Below are 27,976 nucleotides of genomic sequence, written 5' to 3'. Positions count from 1 at the left end.
GATATTGCTTTAAGGCAGCACCATATAGATAGGTTTGATAGTGGGGATGGCTGTGCCTGTGAAGGACTGTCTGAGTCCACCACTCTCTGCAACCTCTTGCATTCCTGTACGTTGGAATTGCCATAGCAGGTCATGACAAAACAAGTCAGGACACTGTCTGTAGTGCATCTGTAGAGGTTTGGTGGAGTATTCAGTGACATCCTAAAATGTTTAAGACTTTACAAAAATACAGGCACTGATGCACCTTCCAGGCAATTACATCGGTATGTTTGCACTAGGAGAGATGGTCTGAGATGTTAATGCCTAGAAATTTGAAGTTCCTACCCTCTCCACCTCTGACCCACCACTGGCATGTGCTCTCCCTTTCTGAAGTTGACTTTCCCTTTCTGAAATTAGCAAATGGATACTTGCTCATGAACAAAGATCTACATAATTTTAAAAAATACAATTTTTATTTTTAACCACAAACTGATTACATAAAATTGCAGGAAAAATAATAGTAGACATTGCAATTTGGATGTAATACATTATTATAAACTACAGTCCTTGAGTTTTATGTTAGTGTAAAAAGAAACACAATTAAGCTTTTAATTCAGTTGGGAAGAGATCTTCCAATTCTGTTATGTTTTCCCACTCTCTCTTGATGCCTAATGACCTTTATAGTCCATGAAGTACTTTTGAAGTGTGGTCACTGCAGTAATATGGGGAATGCAAATAGATGATCCTGGGTAGCACTCAAGTTAAACAGTGTTCTTTCTATAAGACTAGTCTGCCAAGACTATATGTGATGGTATATGGTCTGACAAGACTGTACATGGAGAGAAAACACTACAGATCAAACAAATATTTGTAGGAAGCACTTGCTATATTTTACGGCCTATGTATTTTCACTCTTGGTTGAGAATTTATTTTTTATTGTAAGAGAGGACTGTATGTTTATTGGAGGCCCAGATTGTGATACCAGATCTGATCACATGAAAGAAGGTTTTCTGCAGCTGTCTCTGTGGTTCAGAGGAGGACTCAAGTTCATCAATAACATTAAAACTCAGGTTCATGAAAGGAAACGTAGTACAAAAGGACCCAATAAACGGGTGACAGCAGTTGGGTGGTAGACAGACATTATTCTAAACTAATCTTAACCCGCATTTGAACTCTCAACAGTATAATTTCCAATCATAATAAAACTTGCTTTTACATTCAACTTTGAATATGCTGTCCCATTCCACAAATTATCGAGATGTACGCTTTGAAAGAGGCAATTTCATAAATGCATACAGTTTAGAAAATTTAACAGAAAATTTTCCTTCCGATAGTTTCATCTATGGGCATCCAAAGCCACATTGAACCATTTTTTCCAGTTTTGCTTCCACTGAAGTAGCTTACAGGCTAGGGCAAGTTATGAGTTACTCTAGTGGAAGAGATGATTAATTATTCTTGAAATTGGTAAATAATTCACAATAGCACATCTATTATATCATGAATACAAGGTGTTTATATGATTCTACCATGTTTCACCTTGTAATGTTCCATCTTGAGCAAAAGGTTAAGGAGATATAATGCAAACCAAGTTTAAGATCACTCCAGGAGTTATGCTGATTTATGCGTGCATTTTAAAGCTGAGCACATAAGCAATAGCAATCTAACAGCAGGAAAGCAATGTGGCTCAGAAGGTACCACTCACTTTGAGTAACAAGGTTGTAGGTAGAGTCCAAGTGTAGGGACTTGAGCACATAATCTAGGTTGGCACTTGTTCTGCATTGTGAAAGCACTTGTTAACTGAGAAAGCAAAACCAAAATGTCATCTTCTCCTTCAGTTGGATACAAGATATCCCATATTACTTAAGCTGCCACAAAATCCTCTCACTTTCTCCCCCAAACAAAGATTATCTGGTCCAAATTAAATGATGCAAAACTTTTTTTTACACATAGATTGACTGCATTTTATCGGCGAATCTAGTCTAAGACATCTAGAGATGTTCTAAGAAAATGAAAGGCACAGAAATTTCAAAAGTAAAACTGTTTTGATGGAAGGCCTTCTGGACAATATTTTATGACATATCCCACAAAAGCAGTTATGCATTTGTTGGGTTTTATGAAGCAATAATGCAGCTAAGATTTCCTCTTTAGCCATTGCATAAAAGGGGTCTGCTCCATTGAAGGCTGTTTCAACACAATTTTAAAACATTTTACTTGCAATTTAAGATTTGCAAACTGCCACACCAACCCCTCCATCAACAAGCAGAAGAGAATGGCTAGTCTTGTTGGCGAGAACTGGTTACAAGGATACTGCTCAGGTGTTTGGATTTCACTTGAGTGATACATCTGTGACTGGGATCAGCCTCCCTCACCCAAGAATCATCATTTGAAAATCCTTGACGTACACCTGAGACAAACACACCAGAATGTACACCTGACAGGGAACCAAATGGAGAGAGATCGGGTGTTAAGGAATGAGGAACGGGGAATCATGTACAATCGTTTAAACCTCCTTTGATTAAACCTCCCCATGGATTACTTCCAACCTTCTTTAGAATCACAACCTCTTTCCTCTATCTCACGTATTGGTGCCACTGGAAGCACAACATGTGCAATGCGACTCCACAGGCCACTCAGTTTGTCGGTGTCCATGCCTTTGCTACCTTCGGCAGAGGAAAATCTCCTTTTCAGAAAATCACGGACCTTCATTTCCAAGACTCTCAAGCCAATGTCCGGTGCTAGTTTCTCCTCATCCAGGAGAACAGTGAGGAGCAGGGCAACTGCTTTATAGGCTGCATTCTCATGGTCACAGTACTTGTAGAAGATCAGGGTGGACAATGGGGGCATGTCCTGGAAATGGTGAACCACTGCTACCTTGCTACCTTTGTCAAACCCAGATGAAAGCTGCGTATCCACCTCCAGTTTCACAACGTCACTGTCCCAGCCACTACCGACCGTTGAGTTGATTTCCACCATTGCCGTAGCATTGAGGGCTACGGAGTAAGCATCTGCAATCTGGCGAGCGAGGCACCTCATGGTCTGCTGCCCATCCCACGCAGCAGCAAACATCAGGATGGCAGGTTTCTCATGTTTGGTTTGATTAATCTGGTTGCGCAGTGTGATCCTGCTTCTCTTCCACAGTGCTGACTGTTGTCCGTAGAACAGGGCTTCAACTTGCTCAAACTTGTCCAAAAATACAGTTAGTGCTGTCTTCTCAACGAAACTAGCAGCCTGGGGCTTGCTCACAAAGAGCTGGAACAGTGCGGCGCAAACTAGCAATACAATCATTACAATGAAGGCCACATGCTTGTTTGAGGTATCGCGTCTCTCTGAAAAGATATGAAAAGGACACACAAATAAACCAATGTTCAGTCTGCCAATCTCTTGTACGTCACTGCATAGATAGTCAAAATTACCAATACCACAAATGTAAATGATACAGCAAGATGTTAGCTAGCATACAAAGAGGAGTTTTCCATGCAAACTCCTCAGTTCACTTCAAAAAAGGACACAGAGTGCTGGAGTAACTCAGCAGGCCAGGCAACATCTCTGGAGTACATATATGTGATATTTTGGGTCACGATGACCCGAAATGTCACCTATTCATGTAGCCCAGAGATGCTGTCTGATCTGCTGAGTTACTCCAGCACTTTGTATCCTTTTGTGTACTATCCAGCTTTTCTTTATTTTTTTACATTTCTTCAGTTTACTCCATCTTCACTCATACTCACTCCCCTTCTCACAGAACTCTCCCTTGCAATTTCAAAAAGTGCAACATCTCCTCTTTCACCTCTTCCCTTTCCACAACTCAAAGACCCAAAATGTCTCTCCAGGTGAAGTAGCAATTCACTTGCAGTTATGTATTTAATGTTCATGATGTCATCTCCTCTGCATCAGAAAAAAACTATACAGATTCGGATCACTGCTTTGCAGAATACTTCCATTCACTTTACAACTCAACCATGAGCTGTGTCTGAGTTCAGCCTCCTACTTAGTTTCAACAATGCTGAAAATAAGGTCAAGGAACAGCACCTCATCTTCCAAGAGGGCATATTACAGCCCTCAGGGGCAAATACACGATTTCAGGTAACATAAATTGTTGGAAACATTCAACAGATCAGGTTGAAAAAAACAAGTTAATGTCTAAAGTCAAAAAATATTTGTTTAAACATAATTGTTATCTCTACATCTTTGGTCTGTACCCTCTCATCTCCATTACCCCGCTCTCTCCCTCTGCAACTTAAAACGCTCTTTTCACTTTTCCAAATCTTTTGAAGAACCTTTGACTCAAAACATTGATGGTTTCATTCCCCCTGATGCTGTTTTTCCTGCAGCATGCATCAGATAGCACGTATTTTCTGATAATACTTCCAGAAATTTGTTTGGAATCAACATTCGAGGGACGCAAAACTTTATAAATCTTACGGTTTACAATATAAATATGTGATTGTGAGTTTTCCAAAGGAATATATATATATATCTTGACAGAAGAAATTGGTGAAATTTGTACTGTTACAAAATTTCATATTAACTGTCAACAGCTTCTTTCCATAAAAACCTACAAACTGCATTAACACCCTAAATTTTAAACATTATGCTCCATTTTCTAACCTGTTCTCAGCAAAACTCAGTAACATTTTTAATGCATCTTCCACTATGCCATCATGCAGGCAGAAGTTCAATATTGAACAATTGGATTAATCTTATACCTTCCTGTGCAGGTCTTCTGACTGTTTCTCCTTTCTTCAGGGAAGGGTCTGTGCGAGACAGTACTGTGGGATAAAAACAAAGCTACTAGAAGTGAACCTATCCATTCCCCAGTGATACTAGTAACACCACAATAACATCAATGTAGGCATACAGTGCTCTTCATAAATTATTGGTCATTGTCCCAAACATTATGGAGGGCACTGTACATGTAGTCAACAAACCTAATCATACTGCAACATGAACTCAGATCATCAAGTCAATTCCATTCAGTTATCTGGAATAAGTGTTATTTGTATTTAAAAAACAAATGCACAACAAACATTAGATAGATGTACTCATTTCCATTAGTGTCTTGAAAATTAAGAAATACTCAACAATGGAATAAAAATTAACTACAGTATCCTCAAAGCTCTCCTTTATAAACAAATCCTTTTAACATATTGAAATGAGTAACAGTATATTCATCACAATAGGAGACAGAGTTTGTGATGGAAACATGGAAATCTTCCTAATAATGACAGACGGTACAATTCTCCTAAATGTATTTACAGTGCGTTCCATAATGTTTGGGACAAAGACCCTCCATTTATTTATTTGCCTCTGCACTCCACAATTTGAGATTTGCAACAGAAAAAAATATATCACGTGGTTAAAGTGCACATTGTCAGATTTTAATGTCCATGAATCGCAGATGACTACTTCAAGCAGTCATTGCACGCAAAGGATATGCAACAAAATACTAAACTTGACTACTTTCATTTATATGACATTGCTGTGTCCCAAACATAATGGTGCCCTGAAATGGGGGGACTATGTATAAACACTGCTGTAATTTCTACATGGTGAAACCAAAATATATAAAAATACCCTTAAATAAAATCTGACAATGTGCACTTTAACCACATGTGAGTTTTTCTTTTACAAATTTCAAATTGTGGAGTACAGAGGCAAATAAATTTGTCCCAAACATTATGGAGGGCAGTATACATCCTTCCCTGACCATTATCCTCCCCCCTCCCGGCAGTCGCCCCACACTGGGTCCTCCAGTGTCCTCCCCCCCACTTCCCTCACGGCAGTCTCCCCACGCCGGCTCCTCCATTGTTCTCCAAGAACAGCAGGCAGCGCCAAGAGGTAGGAAACAGTGCAGAATATTGTGTTACAGTTCTAAAGTGCTGATGTTAAAAGAACAAGACCTGCAACAAGGTAGATTGTTGTAGTGGGGGGGGGGGGGGGAGGGGGGTGGTAATACATCCTTAGCTTGTGAGAGATCTGTTCAAAAGTCTGATAACTACGCATGAAGCTGATCTTGAATCTGCTGGTAGATTCTTGCAAGCTTTTATATATTCTGCCCGACAGGAGGATGGAAGAGGAAATGACAGGGGTGTGAGTAACCCTTGATTATGTTAGTTGCTTTGCCATGCCAGCGTGAATTGTGGATAGAGTCAATTTGGAGGAGAGGCTGGTTTACGTGATGTACAACTGGGTGGACAACTCTGCAATTTCTTGCAGTCATGGGCAGTTGCTGAACAAAACTGTGATGCATCTTGATATAATGGTTCTTATGGTGCAGATATAGAAATCCGTAAGAGTGATTTGAGACATGCTAAATTTCTTTAGCCTTCTGAAAAATAGAGGATTTGTGTGCTTGCTTGGCCATAGGGTCCATGTTTTAGCAGATAGTCCGCATCATGCAAACCCACCATGCCATTTTGCAAGAAAATTTGACAATACCTTGTGGTCTTGTAACTTTAACGTGATGCATTCTGTATTTTCAAAAAAACTACATGGACTGAAACACCACAAACTATAATAAAATGTTGTTCTACTTTACCTGGAGGTTCAAGCTTAATATTAGCTTTACTTGATTGAGTCCTGTCATTCTTTTGTGCTACGGAAAAGAATGACTATGGTTAAAACAGCATCTCCAAATACATTTATGAAATTACATAATGGTTCTGAAATAAGATTTTAAACTTTGTCCCAAAATTCCTAATGGGCAATTCCAAGCTGACAGCTAAATGAAACATACTGCACATTATAGATTATTTCAAATTTTAACCAGGCAAAACTACTTGGGTGAGAAATAAATAGTCCCAAATGACTAGGTGATTGGGGCAAAGAGGAGGTGGTTATTGATCAGAATGTATGGAAAATGAAAATTAATGGAATTAATGTACGATTAGTGTAAATTAATAGCTGATCTTTGGTATAGACCGTGTAGGCTAAAGGGCCTGTTTCCATAACTCAAATGACTCAAAGGCCAAAAACAGTATAGGTAAAATACTAATTGCTGGAAGAAGAGGAATGGACAAATGACGTTTCGGATTAACACCCTTCTTCAGATTACATTCCTCTTTTAAATCCAGAAAGGATTTGAATTTTCATATACTAAATGAAAGGTTATGCCCCTGTCCCACTTAGGAAACCTGAACGGAAACCTCTGGAGACTTTGCGCCCCACCCAAGGTTTCCGTGCGGTTCCCGGAGGTTTTTTATCAGTCTCCCTACCTGCTTCCACTACCTGCAACCTCCGGGAACTGCACAGAAACCTTGGGTGGGGCGCAAAGTCTCCAGAGGTTTCTGTTCAGGTTTCCTAAGTGGGACAGCGGCATTAAGATCATGGTCTAGTGCTAGGGGCTGAAAACACGGAGCGAGATTATACAGAGATGCCCACACCTACTTTTTATCTCCAGCCCTGCAACTCACCAAGAACTCCTCCAATTCTAAGATACTCACCCGATTTTGGCATATATCAGCAACAAGTGAATACGTCCCTCAAAAAATCACCACATTCATAGTATGCCAAATAGCCTCTTCCCGTTAGTTGAGATAATGTTACTAGCACTTGAATGAGATTTGTCCAGTCAATTCAACACTCAGTGACGTCCTCCCTGTATAATTATCATTTTCCCATCCTCAAAGAACAAACCTTGGGTTGAACGAAGAAGTCTTTGACTTATGATGGGCTGTTGGTGTAGAAGTTGATCTGCAAAAAAAACAAAACAAGTTCAACCACAAGCTAAGCTCAACTTCAATTCAAATTCCTATGCATATACCACATATTAAGCATTTATTACAGATTTTTCTCAATGGCAACTTACTCTCTACTTCAATCTTTTTGTGTAAACAGCCTACAAGGATATTGAAACATATTAACCTTCCAGAAGTGAAGAAAGAAAAATATTGGTCAAGACTCAAACACCAATAGCTATCCTGTAGCTTCGAAAAAGTACCTATGTGGTCAGCTGATGTGAAACGTTGGGCAAAAGAGAGGGAAAAGGGAAATAGGAATTAGAGGGGTGGAATGGGAGGAAAATCTATCTATCTATCTATACATAACTAAAACTCTGATATTGTGCTCTTCTGGTTTGCGAGGTTTTCTATTTGCGCAAAAACGGTACGCGATAGTGCTACGATTTTTTGCCAGGTTACTCACCGTTCTCCTGTGCTGCGAGTGCAACAAGTTTAGTTCCGCTCGGTGCTATATTGTAAAAGTTATCGAGGTTTAAAAATCTTTTAAAAACATGCGTGCATAAATTCCTTCACTCAGAGCCACGCAGATTGGTCTCTTCTCCTGTCAGTCAATGCCACGGCCGGGACGGCGACGCCCCTTCCTGCCCCACTGGCAGCGATCTGTCCCGCCTCACTCACACACTCCTCTCTCCCCTCCTCACAATAACTTGTCTATCGGGAGGGGTTTCAGGGGAGGACCAGTGGAGTCCCTGGTCCCGTCTCTCTCTCTCCCTCATCACTCACCCCTCTCCCCCGCCCACCCTTTGCGGCAATGGCGGTCCTGTCTACCTGTCCCCCCAGGTCCACCTCTTTCACCGCCGCCGTTGCGGTAACTCACCCTCACGGCCTTCTCGGAGATCTTCTCCACCAGCTCATCGAAATTCGTGGTGCTCACCGTGCCGAACACCGACTCCATCCCCCCCACCCCCCGCCGCCGGCAACGAGCAGGCAGGCAGGAAGGCGGGTGGGCAGGGCGGGGACGAGCCAAGTGGCAGCAACGGGTGGGCGGGCTGGGACAGGCCGAGCGGCAGCACCGGAAGGTCGGACAGGACGGGGACAGGCCGAGTGGGGGCTGAGCCAGAGTGGGCAGAGGGACGGAGAGAGTTGGGTTGCAGGGTGGCCAAGCATTTTTCGCGGAGTTTGAGTAACTCACACACACGCACACGATGCAAACTGATCCAATCGTCAAGTCAATGGGATCTAAACCACAGCTAACAATGAATGACCTGTGGAGGAAGGAACTGCAGGTGCTGCTTTTTATGGAGGGAAAGAGGGAGTGACTGAGAATAGGGGAGAGGGAGAGGCGAGGGAGGGATTGGGAGAGGGGAGGAGGAAGGGAAAGATCCTGGGGAGGTGAGGAGGGAGAGTGGGGGGGATTGAGGGAGAGGAAGGGGTAGGGAGGGAGAGGTGGAAAGTGGGGGAGGTGAGAAGAGTGGGGGAGGAGGGGGAATAGAGGGAGAGGAGGGGGGAATTCAGGAGGGATAGTGGGGGGGGGGGGGGAGATAGGGGGAGATGAGGCGTGGGGGGGATAGAGAGATAGGAGGGGGGGTAGGAAAGGGAGAAGAGTTATGGAGGTAGTGACTGAGGGTAGGGGAAAGGGGAAGGAGGGAGAGGTGAGGGAGGGATTGGGGAGGGGAGGAGGAGAGGGGAAAGAAGAGGGAGGATGCAGAGGAGGGGGAGGGAGTGCTGGTGGATGAGGCAAATGAGCCATGCCTGCACAGTTGGGGGCTATGCATGAGTGGTGCAATATTGCGTTGGCTGGACGGGTTGCGTTGGGGGAACGGGTGAGTGGTGAAATATTGCATTGGGGAACGGGGTTGCGTTGGGGGGCCAGGCCTCGCGTGTGACAGGGACCCAATGGGTCCCACTTAGTCTAGTAAACAGTTAAATCTAAAACCAGCTACACATTACTCATGCAGCAAAGCACAGTAACTATTATATGTCCATTTATCGGGTTAGGAGGAAAATTATTTGGAATGTAATGTATCCATCGGGTGGCGCCGTCAGCAATGGCAGCCTCGCCAACGGCCTGTCTGTTGTCTGTCTCTTCATCTTTTTTGTTATTTTTAGTGGGTTTTAATTTTAAAAGTATGTGTTAATGTTCTCGGAGGGGTAGGGGTGGGGTTGGGTTGCGGGGGTGGGGGTGGGGGTGTCGGGGGAAACTTTCTCAATCTCTTACCTTGCCAGAGATGCAATTGTTTTCCGGATCGTATCTCCGATCGCTCTGCAGCCTAACATCATAGAGCTGGAGACCTTGCTTGAGACTGACTTTGAGCCCCACCGCGGGGCTGTGGACTTACCATGGGAGGCTGCGATCCCTTGCCTGGGAATTTCAACATTAAGGAGCTTGCCGTCTCGGGTAGAGGCCGATGTCGGGAAGCTGCAAAGTCGCAGGAGGTTCAACCAGCCCCGACCAGGGGTCCGATCACCTGACGCAGGGAGCTGAGATGCGCCCGATACGGGAGTTTGATCGCCCCGACGCAGAGGGCCCGACCATTGGCTACGGGAGCCAAGATCGCCCTGACAACAGAACTTGGTCGGCGGGAGAACAAAGAAGGAAAGAAGTTTTAACTTTTTTTTCGGCTTCCATCGCAGCGAAGAATGTGGAGGAGTCACTGTGGTGAATGTTTATGTTAAAATGTATTTGTGTGTTTTGTTGCTTTTTATTGGTATGACTGTATGGCAAATCAAAATCAAAACACCACACACAATTATCAAAAATGTTCAAGTGTTTCAAATACTACGTTCAAATACTACGTGTTTGAATTGGAAAAGCTGATTTTCTTGAGTGATGCCAAACGTGCTCTCTCTGAGAACTCTATACCTGAAGAAATCCGTGAACGTGTCCTGCTAACTATCGGTGAATCGCCACCTGCTCCCTGGTCCACGTCTGAGTCAGTGGCTTCTGGAAGAAAAAAAGCAACAAGCCTCATAATCAAATTATTAGTGGATCTCAACCAGTAAATTAAAAAGCCAACGATTTTCTTAGATTACTTCAAAACCTTTTGGTTAACTTTGGTTAAGAGTTTAATATTATATGCACATCCACTTACCTTCATCCGATTGGCTAAAGTCAGATTCATCTTTAGGACTCAAATCTAGAAAAAAAGAAATATACTTCAGATGCTGTCATACCCAGGAATCATCAGATATTCTCTCGCAAAATTAAATGCTGACATAATATATTCCGAATTTTATATGTAACTGCATTTGTCAATGGCCTGGGTGATGGAAATATAGCTTCCATCTCAGAGTTTATGAATATGCCAGGGAGGAATTTACCCGACTTTCCAAACATTACAACTATCCTCATAAATGGCAGGTTTTATGAAGATGAAGATAGAGAAGAGTTTGATCGCCCCGATTGGTGATAAGCAGGCAAAAATATTTTTTTAAACCGATGTATTATTACCATTTATTACTGAATATTTTGATCCATATAAGATCATGATTGGATGAAGTTTTTCCTACCTGCATCAAAAACTTAAAAACCAAATACCTTCACTATTGTCTGCAAAGTTTTGTAAGTCAAGCAAAATTATTGAACACTAATCCAAATACAGTCACTCCCCCACAAAGCACAAAGTGCTGGAGGAACTCAATGGGTCAGGTTGCATCTGCAGAGGGAATGGACAGATTACATCTCAGGCGGGACCCTTCCCCAGGAGGTCAGGTCGGTGAGACCAAGCGTAGGCTTTGCGATCGTTTCGCCGAACACCTCCGCTCGGTCCGCATTAACCAACCTGACCTCCCGGTGGCTCAGCACTTCAACTCCCCCTCCCATTCCGTATCCGACCTCTCTGTCCTGGGCCATCTCCACGGCCGGAGTGAGCAACACCGGAAATTGGAGGAACAGCACCTCATATTCCGCTTGGGGAGTTTGCATCCTGGTGGCATGAACATTGAATTCTCACAATTCTGTTAGCCCTTGCTGTCTCCTCCCCTTCCTATCTCTCCCTCAGCCTTCGTGCTCCTCCTCCTCTTTTTTCCTTTCTTCTCCCCGCCTCCCCCCACCCCCAATCAGTCTGAAGAAGGGGTTCGGCCCGAAACGTTGCCTATTTCCTTCGCTCCATAGATGCTGATGCACCCGCTGAGTTTCTCCAGCATTTTTGTCTACCTTCAATTTTACAGCATCTGCAGTTCCTTATTAAACTCCTCCTCAACCTCCTTCACTCCAAGGAAAGCAAACCCCCTCCCTCTTCATGAGTTAAATGCTGCAACTCAGGCAATTATCCTGGTGAATCACCTATGCACCTGCTCCAAAGTAATGGCATTCTTCCTTTGATGTGGTAACGAGACTGCACAGAGATCTCCAGATGTGGCCTAACCAATACTTTATAAAAGTTTCTTATATACTACGTCAGTGGTTCTTAATCTGGGGGTCAGGACCCCCATGGGTGGTCGTTTGTGGCTTTACCAGGGGACATGAAGGGGTCATAAATAACATATCCATTTGTTGAGCCCATATTTAGGAACCTAACAAAGGTACATACCACATACAGTATTTTGTTCACGTATGCGCGTACATATGCCAAAAAGGCTAAGAACCACTGTTCTACGTCATGGTGAATGGAGGCAAATATCCCATATGCCTTTTTACCACTTTATCCTCCCGAACCGCCACATTCAATAATCCTTGGCCTTGTTCACCAAGGTCTCTTTGTTTTTCAGTGTTCCCCAAACCCTTACCAGACATTGCCTATAACCTTATAAGCCTTATCAAAATACATTAACACACAATTAGCAGGATTGCATCTGTTATTGCTCCACCCATCTTACCAACTCACAAATATCATTCTGCACTTTAGACTATTTAGACTCTGAACTCTCTACACCACCCACAAATTTTGTGTCAACTACAAACTTACCAGTCACACACCCTACATTCACATTAAATTTGTTAATGCATATAGATCAAACTAAAATGGCTACATTAGTCATCAACAGGCTTCCAGTCATAGAACAAAATCTCCACCATCATGTTCCTTTAATAACTGTGGACAATTGGATTACACAATTTGCAGAATAGACAACTCTCACCAATATTAACCATCCATTTCTAGTAAGAGTTGATGCCCAACCTTTCTAACAATTTCATCCCAGATTGATAATCAGATTTACAGGCAAGATCTGCAGACCATATCAACGCCAGTCAATTTATTTGTTATTTCATCATGAAACTTTAGGGAATTTAAGGCAAAATTAAAGCTGAGAACCACAGGAAAGATGCTTGCCTCAGCCAGCATACATTTATAGACATCCGTCTTGATTTAAAAAAATTGCTGGCAATTCCTAGGATTGAAATCAGGTTGTACAGCTTCAAATTTATTTCTATGCAAGTGTGCATTAACTTTGTGTGGACAAATAGATCCAACTATATTTGTGGTAGTTTGATTCAGTGAACAATCTCCACCATGACATTCCAATCTCTCCCCTACCCCCATGTCCAAATTCAAATACAACGATTCCTCTCATTTACAAACATTCAGCTAGCAAATTTTAAATTCATCATGGCAGTCCAACACCAACTATCTGCAGCGACTTCCTTATACCATAAAGCATATAAGGGGATGTATATTGATAAATGCATTGATAAGTTAAATTCCATTGTAAGAAAATGAAACAAGTTAGGCCTGTAATCAACAATAACCACTAACATTCAGACAAGAATTATGTGGTAAGTGACCTAACGCCACCCAAGTGCAAAGTGTTGATAATTTCAAACAATAAAGAATGTAACACCACCTACAGTGCCCTCCATAATGTTTGGGACAAAGACTCATTATTTATTTAATTGCCTCTATCCTCCACAATTTAAGATTGGTAATAAAAATAATCATATGTGGTTAAAGTGCACTTATCAGATTTTAATAAAGGCCATTTTTATATATTTTTGGTTTCACCATGTAGAAATTACAGCAGTATTTATACATAATCCCCCCCATTTCAGGGCACCATAATGTTTGGGACACAGCAATGTCATGTAAATGAAAGTAGTCAAGTTTAGTATTTGAAGTCTGCGATTCATGGACATCATTAGTTACTGGGTGTCTTCTCTGGTGATGCTCTGCCAGGCTTGTAATTGCAGCAATCTTTAGCTTATGCTTGTTTTGGGGGCTAGTCCCCTTCAAATTTTTCGTCAGCATATAAAAAGCATGCTCAAATGGGTTCAGATCAGGTGATTTACTTGGCCAGAATTTACAATTTTTCAGCTTTGAAAAACTCCTTTGTTGCTTTAGCAGTATGTTTGGGATCATTGTCTTGCTGTAGAATGAACTGCCGGCCAATGAGTTTTGAGGCATTTGTTTGAACTTGGAGCAAATTGGATGTGTATATACACTTCAGAATTCATTATGCTACTACCATCAGCCGTTGTATCATCAATGACGATAAGTGAGCCAGTGCATTCAGCAGCCATACATGCCCAGGTCATAACATCCCCACCACCGTGTTTCACAGATGACGTGGTATGCTTTGGATCTTGGGCAGTTCCTTCTCTCCTCCATACTTTGGTTTTGCCATCACTCTGATATAAGTTAATCTTCGTCTCATCTGTCCACAAGACCTTTTTCCAGAACTGTGGTTGCTTTTTTAAGTACATCTGGGCAAACTGTAACCTGGCCATCCTATTTTTGCAGCCAACCAGTGGTTTGCATCTTGCAGTGTAGCTCCTGTATTTCTGTTCATGAAGTCTTCTGCGGACAGTGGTCATTGACAATCCACACCTGACTCCTGAAAAGTGTTTCTAATCTGTCGAACAAACGTTTGGGTTTTTTCCTATATTATAGAGAGAATTCTTCTGACATCAGCTGTGGAGGTCTTCCTTGGCCTGCCAGTCCCTTTGCAATAACTAAGCTCACCAGTGCTCTTTCTTCTTAATGATGTTCCAAACAGTTGATTTTGGTAAGCCAAAGGTTTGGCTGATATCTCTAACAGTTTTATTCTTGTTTCTCAGTCTCATAATTGCTTATTTGACTTTCATTGGCACAGCTTTGGTCCTCATGTTGATAAACAGCAATAAAAGTTTCCAAATGTGATGGAAAGACTGGAGGAAAGACTAGGTGCTGCAAGCTCTCTTATACCTGCATTAAGGAGGCATTTAAACACACCTGAGCAATTACAAACACCTGTGAAGCCGTGTGCCCCAAACATTATGGTGCCCTGAAATGGGGGGACTATGTATAAGCACAGCTGTAATTTCTACGTGGTGAAAGCAAAATGCATAAAAATACCCTTTAATAAAATCTGACAATGTGGACTTTAACCACATGTATTTACAAATCTCAAATTGTGGAGTACCGAGGAAAATAAATAAATGATGTGTCTTTGTCCCAAACATTATGGACGGCACTGTATGTACCTATCACATTCAGAGTAATTATCATTGCCCTATTTACCACCATAAATATCATGGAAATCACTATTGCATCCAAGCTTATTTGGAGTGGAGACAAAGCTACACACTTCTAACTTTGTAAAGCAATCTACTAGACATAAAAGGAGCACGATGGAAAACGCTACAGACATCTGGGAGAGTTTTACTCTAATACCCATTTGATTTGCACTTCGTAGACAAATGCAAATTATCATTACATTCACCACCAGCATTTTAGTTTTAGTTTTAGAGATACATCGAGGAAGCAGGCCCTTCGGCCCATCAAGTCCATGCCAACCAGCGATTACCCATACACTTGTTCTATCCTACACACTGCGGACAATTTACAGAAGCCAATTAACACCGTGTCTTTGGAATGTGGGTGGAAACCAGAGAAAACCCACGTGGTCACATGGGGAACATACAAACTTCGTACAGATAGCACCCATGGTCAGAATTAAACCCGGGTCTCTGGCACTTTCAGACAGTAACTCTACCGCTATGCCACTGTGCTTCTTCTGGCTACAGGGTGTACCATTATCAAAATGCAGTGTAGTTACTAACCAGGGCTATACACTCATCGTTTTGTAAACCTGCAAACTATACCACCAAGTTTGAGATCAGCAAGCACATGAGAGCATCAGCATATTCCCCGTCCAAGTCGCATACCATCATCATTCCTTTGTCAATTCTCAATCTAATTTAATAACCAACAACGTTGTATGTTTACTTTCTTCAGAAAGGCAGTAAGCTCCCTACCAGTCTTTCAAGGGCATGTTTGGGGTGGAGCAAAAAAAAAAAAAAACTGGCATTTACAGCGGTACCCCGAATCCAATTTAAAATAATCACAAAACAAATTTATCTGATGATTGCCTTTGCAATTTTCTGGAGCTTGTCTTATTCCCAAACAACTGGCACATTTCCCGCAGCACAGCAGGTTCCTCCACTTCAAAGTCGTTTATTGCTTGTACTGTACTTTGGAACATCAAGATTATGAATAACATTTTTCATTTCTTCTAAATGTTTTATTCAAGGCAAATAGCAAGAGTCTCAAGTATTGTCAAATAATTAAAACATTGTAAAGTTTGGTGCATAACAAATCAAAAACTTCAATACATACTTCTCTTTGTTGGACCGCTGTCTACTTCATCTGTTTTTCTTCTATTTGGCGAATGACTGCTCCTCTCTGGAAAAGCAATCAGAGCAACAAATTATACATAGTGTGTTATATATTCTCACACTGCAGACAAAATGCCTCAACATCATCTGTCATCCTTCAACGAGTGCACATTGCATTTGAAAATTGCATCACTTTGGTGAGAGAAATCAAAAGCTGGATCATCTACATAAAGAAACACTGCAAGTAGAAGAAGGATGACACAAAAAGTTGGTGTAACTCAGCGGGACAGGCAGCATTGATTGATTGAATTGATTGAATTGAATTTCCTTTATTGTCATTCAGACCTTTCGGCCTGAACGAAATTTCGTGCCTGCTGTCATACATACAATAATACAATAATAAACAACAGTAAACACAAATTAACATCCACCACAGTGAGTCCACCAAGCACCACCTCACTGTGATGGAGGCAAAAATCTTAGGGCTGCAGTCTCTTCCCTCCTCTTCTCCCTCTGCGCTGAGGCGATACCCCACCGGGCGATGGCAAAATCAGTTCCGCGGCTCACCGAGCTCCGCGAACGGGCCGGCTCAAACACCGCGGTGGTCGAAGCTGCCGCCCTCCAGTCCAGCGGACGCAGCCGCTGACGACGTGGTCCACTGGCCCGCGGCTGAACCCTGGACTCAGGTCACCGCCGCCAGAACGCCGTCTCAGCCACCGGAGCACCGTTCCAGCCCCGAGTCGGATCGCCCTCACATGAATGCCATTCCACCCTCGGGCTGGGCCGCCCTGACGGGAGCGCCGTTTCCCTCGGACTGGGCCGCCCCGACGGGAGCGCCGTTTCCCTCAGGCTGGGCCGCCCCGACGGGAGCGCCGTTTCCCTCGGGCTGGGCCGCCCCGACGGGAGCGCCGTTTCCCTCGGGCTGGGCCGCCCCGACGGGAGCGCCGTTTCCCTCGGGCTGGGCCGCCCCGACGGGAGCGCCGTTTCCCTCGGGCTGGGCCGCCCCGACAGGAGCGCCGTTTCCCTCGGGCTGGGCCGCCCACACGGGAGCGCCTCAGCCCCTCGCCAGGCCGCCCTCACGGGAGCGTCACAGCCCCTCACGAGAGTGCCGTTCCACCCCGGGAGCGAGCCCAGGGTGAGTCCTGCATCTCTGGAGAGAAGCAATGGGTGACGTTTCGGGTCGAAGGATCTTGGTGTTCTACTGCATGAAATCACAGAAAGGTAGCTCGTAGGTCCAACAAGTAGTCAAGGCCACAGTGGCATTTCAGCCTTTAGTTCGGAGGGCTTGAAGTTTTAAAAATAGGGACGTTTTGTTATAGCTGTACAGGCTGATGCTGAGGCTGTACTGCCCACAGTTTTAGTCCCTTTACTAAGGATAAGCATTGGAGATAGTCTAAAGGACATTTACAAGGGTAATTCCAAGGCCATCTTACCAAGAGAAGCTAGAGTTTGCAGGGCTCGAAATTAACGGTTGCCCGGGTGCCATTGACCACCCAAAGTGCCGCCGGGCAACCTAAACGCCGAGTCATTTTGCCCGGCATGGCACTGCAGATACTGGTTTATACCGATAGACACAAAAAACTGAAGTAACTCAACAGGTCAGGCAGCATCTCTGGAGAAAAGGAACGTGACGTTTTGTGTCGGCGGCGGCCTAATTGCGGAGCAAAGATATTAGGTGCGTGGTGATGAAGGGTTGGAGCGAATGACGGGCCCCGAACAGCGCAGCAGCGGCTGTGATAGCGGCTCCACCGCCTCCTCCTCCCGCACCCCGCCCGCCCAGACAGCGGACGCTGCTTGCAAATCCGCCAACGGCGCTTTCAAATCAACCCCTCTCGCACGCCAAGGCTGGAAGGAGGGAGGGAGGGAGGAAGGGAGGGAGGGAGGGGGAGGCCTCCTTCCGCCGTCTGAAGCAACTGCACCAAAGATCCTATAGCTATAGGATCTTTGAGCTGCACCGCTCGGCCCCGCACCTTGCTGTTGGCTGGTGGAGGAGGGGAGGCGGTGGCGAGGTGATCCCACCTGTCTCCCCCTTTGGCGGCGGCACTTGATGTTGGACAGGGACAGCCAAGGCAGCGGGGTGATGTTGTCCGAGGAACGCTGACCTTCCTTCTTCCCCACCTCCTCTGCCCTTCCCCCCTCTCTCTCTCTCTCGTACGCCCTCCTCCACACCCCCCCCCTTATCATGAGACCCCTCCTCTCCATCCCGCACTGATCCCCATTCCCGCCTCTATTCAGTCCTCACTGACATCCCCTGTGCTCCCCTCCCCATCTACCCCCCCCCAATCTATTCATCACCCTACCCACCTGGCATTGATTCTCATGCCACCCCCCCATCCATCCTACACTGGTCCCCCAATTCATCCTGTACTGACCCCCCTTCCCATCCTTCCAGCACTTCTCCCCCCATTCATACTGCACTGATCCTCCCATTCATCCTATACTGACACACCCTCCATTTACCCTGCACCGATCCCCCCATCCATCCTGTAGTGATCGCCATTCATCTTTTACTGATCTCCTCATTCATCTTTTACTGATCCCCTCATTCATCCCGTACTGATCCCCCATTCATCCTATACTGATCCCCTCATTCATCCTGTGGTGATCCCCCATTCATCCTGCACAGACCCTCCGATCCACACTGTTCTGCCCCCCCACCCCCCCATTCATCCTGTACTGATACCCCCCATTCATCCTGTACTGATCCCCCCCATCCATCCCGTACTGATCCCCCCCATTCAACACCACTGACATCCCCCGTGCTCTCCCCTTACAATTGTACATACTCCAACCAACACGTACTAATTCACCTGCCTCAATCCATCCATTACGCACCGATTGCCTTCTAAATCCCCCCCCCCCCCCCCGCCATCTATCCACCCCGCACTGATTCACACACACCCCACCCCTCCTCCCTGACCCTATTGTGCTGGAAATGTCTTCAGAGCGAACATTGACCATGTTTGATAACGGAATGCAATCAAATGTGTTTTAATTCCCAATGTTATTATTTGTTTTAGTCCATAAAGGTGGATTAATTAAATTGTGAACATGTGAAACTTTAAAACCGGTGTTCGATTGTCACTGCTACCGTTGACGTTATTACAGAATTCATTTTAACGGCAAATCAATGCTCTTAATATGGAGTAACAGTACTGTAGTTATTTAATGAGCAACATTCACAACTATACGTTGGATTTATCCAGTTTTACTTCTACAGTCGGTCATATACATCACAAATTTGGTCAGGAGATATTTCAGTTGAAATTTTAACGTTAATTTAACGTAAAGTGGGAATGATGGAAACAGCGTTTATCAATAATTTTTTTTAAATCTTGTGCGTACAAACTGGGTATCTTCATTGCTGTTCACAACACGTACATCTAATCTGAACGTCCAGTAATGTGGCGTTTTGACACCTTTAAACATAATACCAAAAGAACATTTGCTGCAGTCCTTTGACCATCTCTTGTCAGTTAGTGTAATGTTTAACCTGTCAGATGGGTATAGTCGGTTTTTAACAGCTATTATCATAAAATGCCTTTAGAAATTACCTTGCAACCTGTATATTTTGTTGTGGATAAATTATGTGGGAAGCGAGAGTGTTTCTGTGCCAATAGCAATAACGACCAATGCTATGGCCATGTCATGATAATTTTCGGTCCTTCACAGAAAACATGCTTGCATCAATCTGTAGTGTGCATGGTTAAGCATATATGTTACCATGGTCCAGGATTTATTGACACAGGCTGAATAATCCAACCACATTTTTCTTTGGAAGTGGAAAGAAATAATAGAAATTGCATTCATTGCAATTTGTAAAAAGAGTTGAGATACTGTATTGTAACTTTGCTGCATGTCATTGTGGTATATATCATGCCTTGATTGGTGCATATGTTTAGTTTGTGACTTTATTTGACGCAGAAATAATATGTGAATGCTTCATTGAGCATAATTCCGACGGGTAACTACGCACTTCGTCCGAGCACATTATCGCACGCGTCATGCTAGCACTCTTAAATGACCACCTAAACTGTCAAATGTTCATACCATTGGGGTGTAAATTACCCAAGCAAAATATGAGGTGCTGCTCCTCCAATTTGCGATGGGACTCACTCTTGCCATGGAGGAGACCCAGGACAGAAAGGTCGGATTCGGAATGGGAGGGGGAGTTGAAGTGCTGAGCCACCGGGAGATCAGGTTGGTTAATGCGAACTGTGCGGAGGTTTTGGGCGAAGCGATCGCCAAGCCTGCGTTGGGTCTCACCGACGTAGAGCAGATGACACCTAGAGCAGCGGATGCAATAGATGAGGTTGGAGGAGGTGCAGGTGAACCTGTGCCTCACCTGGAAAGACTGCTTGGGTCCTTGGATGGAGTCATGGGGGGGGGGGGGGGAGTTAAAATGACAAATGTAGCATTTCCTGCGGTTGCAAAGTACCAGGGCAGGGGGTGGTTTGGGTGGGAAGGGACGAATTTACCAGGGAGTTACGGAGGGAGCGGTCTCTGCGGAAAGCCGAAAGGGGAGGAGATGGGAAGATGTGGCCAGTGGTGGGATCTTGTTGGAGGTGGCGAAAATGTCGGAGGCTTATCTGTTGTATGTGACGGCTGGTAGGGTGGAAGGTGAGGACAAGGGGAACTCTGTCCTTGTTACGAGTTGTAGGATGGGGAGTGAGAGCAGAGCTACGGGATATAGAAGAGACCCTGGTGAGAGCCTCATCTATAGTCGAAGAGAGGAACCCCCGTTCCCTAAAGAATGAGGACATCTCCGATACCCTGGTTTGGAACACCTCATCCTGGGTGCAGATGCAGCATAGACGGAGGAATTGGGAGTAGGGGATGGAGTCCTTACAGGAAGCAGGGTAGGAAGAAGTGTAGTCCAGATAGCCATGGGAGTCAGTGGGTTTGTAGTAGATGTTGGTCAGTAGTTTGTTACCTGCGATGGAGATAGTGAGGTCTAGAAACGGTAGAGAGATGTCGGAAATGGTCCCGGTGAATTTGAGTGCTGGATGGACGTTAGTGGTGAAATGGATGAAGTCAGTGAGTTCTGCATGGGGGCAGGAGGTAGCACCGATGCAGTCGTCAATGTAGCGGAGGTAGAGTTCGGGGATAGGGCCATGGTACGCCTCGAACAAGGATTGTTCGATGTACCCTACAAAGAGACAAAGTATAGCTGGGGCCCATGCGCGTAACCATAGTTACGCCTTAAATTTGGAGGAAATGGGAGGAGTCAAAGGAAAAGTTGTTGAGGGTAAGGACCAGCTCCGCTGGGCGGAGAAGAGTATCGGTAGACGGGGAATGGTTGGTTCTGCGGTCGAGGAAGAAACGGAGGGCTTTAAGACCCTCCTGGTGGGGGATGGAGGTGTAAAGTGACTGGACATCCATGGTGAAGATGAGGGAATGGGGGCCTGGAAAACGGAAGTCATGGAGGAGACGAAGAGCATGTGAGGTGTCTTGGAGGAATAGGATGGAGTCGAGGTATGTGGAAATACGTTCGGTGGGGCAAGAACAAGCAGAAACAATGGATCTGCCAGGTCAGTCAGGTTTGTGGATTTTGGGGAGAAGGTAAAATCGGGCCGTGCGGGGCTGGGGAAACGATGAGGTTGGAGGCTTGGGAGGGCAGGGAGCCGGAAGTGACAAAGCCAGTGATAGTGTTTGAGATAATGGCCTGGTGCTCGTCTGTGGGGTCATGGTCCAAGGATAAGTAGGAGGAGGTGTATGAGAGTCGGTGCCTGGCGTCAGACTGGTAGAGATTTTCCATCCATCTCTATAAGGTGCTGGTAAGGCTATATTTGGAATATTGTGAGCAATTTTGGGCACCATATCTGAAGAAGGATTTGCTGGTTCTGGAGAGGGTCCAGAGGAGGTTTATAAGAATGAGTAGCTTAACCGATGATGAACGTTTGTCAGCACTGGGGCTGTACTCACTGGAGTTTAGAAGAATGAGGGGGAACCTCATTGAAACATACAGAATAGTGAAAGGATTGGATAATGTGGAGAGGATGTTTCCGGTCATGGTATAATCAGATTAGAGGTCTTAGCCTCACAATTAAAGGACGTTATTTTAGCAAGGAGCTGAGGAGACATTTCATTAGTCAGAGGGTGGTAAATCTGTGGAATTCTTTGCCACAAAAGGCTGTGGAGGCCAAAATCTGTGAATATTTTTAAGGCAGAGATAGATAGCTTCATGATTAGTACAGGTGTCAGAGGTTATGGGAGGAAGGCAAGAGACTGGGGTTAGAAGGGAGAGATAGATTAACCGTGATTGAATGGCGGAGTAGACACGATGGGCCGAATGGCCTAATTCTACTATACTTATGGGCCTGTCCCACTTAGGCGACTTTTTCGGCGACTGTCATAGTCAGAGCAGGTCGCCGGAAAAAACGGCGACTGGACCCCCCTACGACAATGTCTACAACAATCTACCACCTAGTCGACGTCAAGGTACGGCAAGATACCGACAAACGGCGACCCATTAGGACATCCACCTACGACAACCCGCAACAAGCTACGACCGTCGGCGACAACTGAAGACAACTTAAGACAATTCGGTCGCCGGTACCTGTTGCCAGTTGATGTAGGTAGTCGCCAATGGAATTCACCGAAGTCAGCACCAGCGACAACCTACGTCATCCTGGCGACAACCTACTACAGCACCTACAGGAGAAGTCAAGCATCAAGCCAACTGTCGCCGAAAAGGTTTGAACATTTCAAAATCTAGTGGCGACCAGAAAAACTCTACGATTCTTTGGGCGACGGAGGAGACTACTCGCGACCATACAGGCGACACCCCGGCGACCATGTGGCAACAGCCTAGTCACCTGTAGTCGCTTAAAAAATCGCCTAAGCGGGACAGGCCCTTTATGACCTTATGACCTGAAAGATTAAAAAAATTGAAGGTTAGGGGGAAATGGCATAGAAGAGGAGCAGAGAACAGCATTATTTGTCTGAATGACAGATAGACTTGAGGGGGCTGGTGGTGCACTCCTGCTCCTATATTTTTGTATTGTGTTCTTAAATCATCCAAGCAACAAAATGTAGGAAAATGTCGTCTCCTGAGAGAGACACAAGCCACAACAGTATGTGCTGATCACAACTGAATTGTTATCAAATGGGCATGGCACTTCCAATGTTCAAGTAACTCAAATGTGCAATCCAAGTAATTTCCAACTGGAATGAATTATGGCTTTATTGATAAGATCTACAATTCTTAAATAATATGGCACATACTTCATTCAAGCAGGTACAGACTGTTCATGCGAAAATCCACCATATATAAATTGTGCTCAAATTTAGAATACATTCAACATAGCCATTAAAATAAAATATTTTTGCAGAACCAAAGAGAAACTAGCTGCAGTGCAATAAGTGTACACTATATCCACAGGCCATATGATCTGATATTCCTTCGATTATGATGTGCTTCTAAATGTTGACCATTGTCAGGAAACATCTCAATCGGAGACGTTTGCATACTTCATACAAAAATGCAAAAATCAGGCTGTTAAGCTGGATCACCTCAAATATGGCCAACACCCACATACATTACAGTCCCGCCATATTTGAGAGAAGTCCTGCAAGACACTGCAAATTCTGTCAGCAAGCAGCTAACAGGCCAAATCCTGAGGTCCGACCCCCCCCCCCCCCCCCCCCCCCCCCCAGCTTGGCAGATGTTTTTGGAACTATTTTTAAACTCTAAAGACATGTAAACATTCAAATAAGTTTGAATTAAATTAAAAATAAGCAACTGTAACTGAATTGAATTTAAAACACCAAAAAATAGAAAATATTAAAATAACAAACCATTTATCTTCAAATAATATTTTTTAATGTGGTAGTAAAACCACATTTAAATAAGTAAGGTTGCCGTTCTCCTCTCTGATGCTCAATTGCAAATCCAGTGACAAAGCAGAAAGACAGAGGGGTTTGACCACACATCCAGAGAATTCCAAGTCGCCAAACCACAGGCTGCAGATATTCACCAGTTCTCTATGGAATTCTCGGCTAAAACTAACCTCGATCCATGCCATTAATCTCTCAATACCCATTCCTTCTAAACCTGCTGAACTTTGTTCTCTGAACTTTCAAAATAGAAATCTCAGACATGATCTATTCAGCTCGAACTTACAATAAATGCAACGTGTCGAACTTTGAATATACTTAAATTAAGTTTATAACTGATTGTCAATCATTAACCAGAACTTGACCTTCACATTTCAGCTTAGTCAATCTTAATCTTAAAAAAAAATTCTACTTTAGTTTCAAATGCTCAGGTATTCTCAAATAATTACCTGTACATATACTGTCCATCACAAGTACAATCATCATTTCAGAATTTCATCTGCATGGCTATGTAACAGAAAGTGATGCACAGTTGTTCTTGAGAATGCTCTTAGCAACATAGAGGTGGATTTCAATGGAAACAGTAACTTCTGGCTCCCCCAACAAGATTGGAGGACATTTCTGATCAAATAATACAGGATGTATGTATGTATGTATGTATGCATGTATGTATATATATCCAGGCGTCAAACATAAAAGAACGATGGATGTGTAAGATGAGAAGCAGTAAGAAACATTGAGCCACACTACTTTGCTTATGGCTGAATTAATTCACAGTGGAACGGTGTGAGGGCAATCACACTCTGCTGGTCAAAACTGTTGAAAGACAATATTATGGTCAAAGACTGAAGATAGATCAAGACAAGAAATGATGGTCCACCAGAGTCACAATCATAGAAGATATGTAACTTGAGTAGGATCTATTCAGTCTTGTGACAACAGTGAAACTGTTTGGAGAGTCTCAAGCCTCCTCCTTTTTCCTCCAAAGACATGCCGGTTGCTTGGCTAATTGTCCAACAGTAAATTACCCATGGTGAATGGAAAAATCTGAAAAGAATTGAAGAGAATATGGTGAAAATAAAATGTGGGATTAACATAAGATTAGTGTAAATTGGTGCCCGATGGACGGTGTGGACTCTGGTCTTAAGGCCTCTTACCTCCATCCATGATTTAAAAAAATAGAGCGACATTGGTAATGTGGCAATAGTTTACAAGAATAATGGCCAAAGTTGCTTTTAAAGCTGAGTGGATGACGTCAGAATTAAAGGGGAGGGGAGGGTTCATGGGGGTGGTGGTTGAAGGAAGTAGCAGAAGTGGTGGCTCCATTTAGAATTTCAGAGAACAGCCCAAGATGTTTGTTGATCAGTTGATTGAGAACAGAAAAATTAAAGCGATGTACCAAACTATTGAATTGAAATTGTGATTGAAACATTTGATCGTACTTGGTTTAGATGACAAGAACAGAGAATTATGTTAAAGAGACAACAGGTCAGATGGCTATAATCTTAATGACAACTCTATTGTCAAGGCCCTTAGAATTATTAAAAGTAAAGACAGAGGAAGCAGGATAAAAATGTACAAAAGAGGATCCAGGGAGGTTTCTAGATTCTAGCCCGACCCAGCATTCAACAAAGTAGGTACTTCCCTACTCCCTTAGGAGATGTAACACCTGTCCCTATACCTTCTCCCTCGACTCCATCCAGGGACAGACAGTCCTTTAAGGTGAGGCAAAGGTTCACTTGCACCTTCTCCAACATCATCTACTGTATATGCTGTTCTAGGTGAGGACTCCTATATATCAGCAAGTCCAAGTGCAGACTGGGCCATCATTTCACTAAACACCTACATTCAGTCCTTGACCTGCATGATCTCACGGTTGCCAAACACTTTAACTCCACTTCCCACACTGACCTTTCTGTCCTAGGCCTCCACTGTCAGAGTGAGGCCAAATGCAAATTGGAGGGACAAAACCTCATATTTCGCTTGGCCAGCGGACAATGCAACGGTATTAATACTGATTTATCTAATATCAAGTAAACCTTGCATTCCGTCTTTCTCCATCCCTCCCCCACCCAAGTCATCCTACTAGTTTCACTGTCGACCTGCTTCGTTTCACTGTTCGTATTCTCTCGTTATCACCTTTTCCACTACCAACAATGGATCATTGTCTTCAACATTTGTGCCGGCTTTGATTTGTTCTTTTCATACCTTTTATTCATTTGTTCTTTGTACCTTTTCATACCTCTAGTTTATTTCTCCCCTGACTCTCAGTCTGAAGAAGGTCTCGACCCAAAATGTCACCTTTTCCATTTCTCTAGAGATGCTGCCTGACCCTGAGTTACTCCAGCATTTTGTTTATCTCCAGCATTCAACAAATTGCACGTCATCATCATTAAAATCTACATCACTTGAAATTAAGGATGGGTGATATTACAAAAGGAATGACAGATAAAGCGTATGAGAGACAAGAACATCAAAAGAAGGGAGTGCATGATCACTCAGTTTGTTAATTGTCATACACACCAGAAGTCCCTGTTCACTTAAATCTCATATGAATAAACATTATGCATAGTAATTATAAATACAATAAGTGCAAAGCAGTAGAATGATGCAAGATTGTAGTGCGATATGAAGTCGTGCAACAACAGAACATTAAAGTTCAATAATGTAAGGAGGTGAAGGTTAAGGGTACCAGCATGTGGCAACAGCTCCATCTGGGAAGGGGGCGTGAAACAGATGAGAAATCGGACACCAGTGGCAAAGAAGGTGTCCTTAAATCTTTAAATGTTTCAAGCATGAGCTAGGCCAATATAGTAACCATCAAATTGTTAATTGAGGATTATTTTGCTGTTGCAAGTGGCTGCTCAACTTGTTGAGCAGATTTTTTAAACAAACGACAAATTACAACACCACTGGCAGCATTCCTGAAGGTTGGTGAAAAGCTTAAAAGTAGTCAACTTGGGTGATTCCTACAATTAAAGGTTTGACGTGAATAGAAGTTAATCAGGTCATGCCCATACTCACAGGAATATAGAAAGAGGGGATTTTGTAAAAGTACAAATGATCTAAGGTTGTTTGAAAGTTCAGCACTGAGAGGTTGTTTCCCTTCACTGCAAAAATCTAGAATGAGTCGAGTTTGAGAACAGATGATCTGTTTAAAACAGGGAAGAGAATGAATTCTTCTCAGATGATCATGAATCTTTTGGATTTTCTATCCTATTTACTAGATGTGGATGCTAAAATCGCTGAACGTAATCGAGGCTGAGATAAACAGATGGTTGGACAACAGGTATGAAAGGGGAGGTACGGTAATGGTCAGGTAAGATCCAACTTATACAGCAGTGCTGGAGAAACTGCATGACCTCTTGTTCATCTATCTATTGTTCTAGTCCGTTTTTCATGCCAACCATCTGCAGCAATGGTAAACTCTACATTTGGATTTCACGAATTAATCTCGAACATGTGAGCAGAACCTGGGCGTTGGACCCGAGTCAGGAGGCGAGTGGGGCATTAAAGGGAATCAGCCTGTCTTCCCAAAAATTGATTTCAAGATATGTTGTTCCAGTAAATACCTGCCCGCGTTATGAAAGCAAACCCTGCGGCCGAGCTGCAGGAGATGGCCGGCTTTGACCCCCCCTCCTGCAGCATCTCCACGGCTGCCACACGTACCGCCGCCCGCTCGCCCCATCTCACCATCGCCCACCGTCAGGCTTTCACCGTCGGTTCCACCGCGCATCTGGGCGATGGGGTTGCGCCTCATCTCGCCGGTTCACCGCACAGCGAGGAAGAAGGAGCCGGAGAGAGAACAGGAAGAAGACGGCGGCCACGGCAGTCGGACTGGGGCCGGAAGTGCTCCTCGCATTCGACCGTCGTAGCCGGAGGGGTGGCCATCTTGGTAAAGGGGAGGCGAGGCCATCTTGGTAAAGGGGAGTGTTGGACAGAACTG

At 44.1% G+C, this 27,976-nt stretch overlaps 1 protein-coding gene across 1 annotated transcript; it reads right to left on the bottom strand.

Annotated features, from left to right (window-relative positions):
- Window positions 1–433: 433 nt before the first annotated feature.
- Window positions 434–27,907, bottom strand: LOC116977713 (torsin-1A-interacting protein 2-like). The gene is made up of 8 exons (XM_033028416.1): window positions 27,724–27,907; window positions 16,193–16,258; window positions 10,751–10,795; window positions 10,522–10,602; window positions 7,615–7,671; window positions 6,518–6,574; window positions 4,686–4,748; window positions 434–3,305 (listed from the first exon to the last, which is right to left on the bottom strand). Exons 1-8 carry the CDS (start codon window positions 27,788–27,790, stop codon window positions 2,512–2,514), a joined length of 1,230 nt encoding a protein of 409 aa, XP_032884307.1. The 5' UTR covers window positions 27,791–27,907; the 3' UTR covers window positions 434–2,511.
- Between the last annotated feature and the right edge of the window lie 69 nt (window positions 27,908–27,976).

The sequence above is a fragment of the Amblyraja radiata genome, chromosome 10, assembly GCF_010909765.2.
Source record: "Amblyraja radiata isolate CabotCenter1 chromosome 10, sAmbRad1.1.pri, whole genome shotgun sequence".
NCBI classification, from domain to species: Eukaryota; Metazoa; Chordata; class Chondrichthyes; order Rajiformes; family Rajidae; genus Amblyraja; species Amblyraja radiata.
This window is presented reverse-complemented; position numbering and strand designations above follow the sequence as displayed.

Coding starts and splice junctions, on each gene's coding strand:
- LOC116977713 (XM_033028416.1), bottom strand. CDS start 27,790: ATGAGGCGCAACCCCATCGCCCAGATGCGCGGTGGAACCGACGGTGAA. Junction 4,749..6,517: donor TATTAAGCTTGAACCTCCAG/GTAAAGTAGAAC, acceptor TTTATCCCACAG/TACTGTCTCGCACAGACCCT. Junction 3,306..4,685: donor CAGAAGACCTGCACAGGAAG/GTATAAGATTAA, acceptor ATATCTTTTCAG/AGAGACGCGATACCTCAAAC.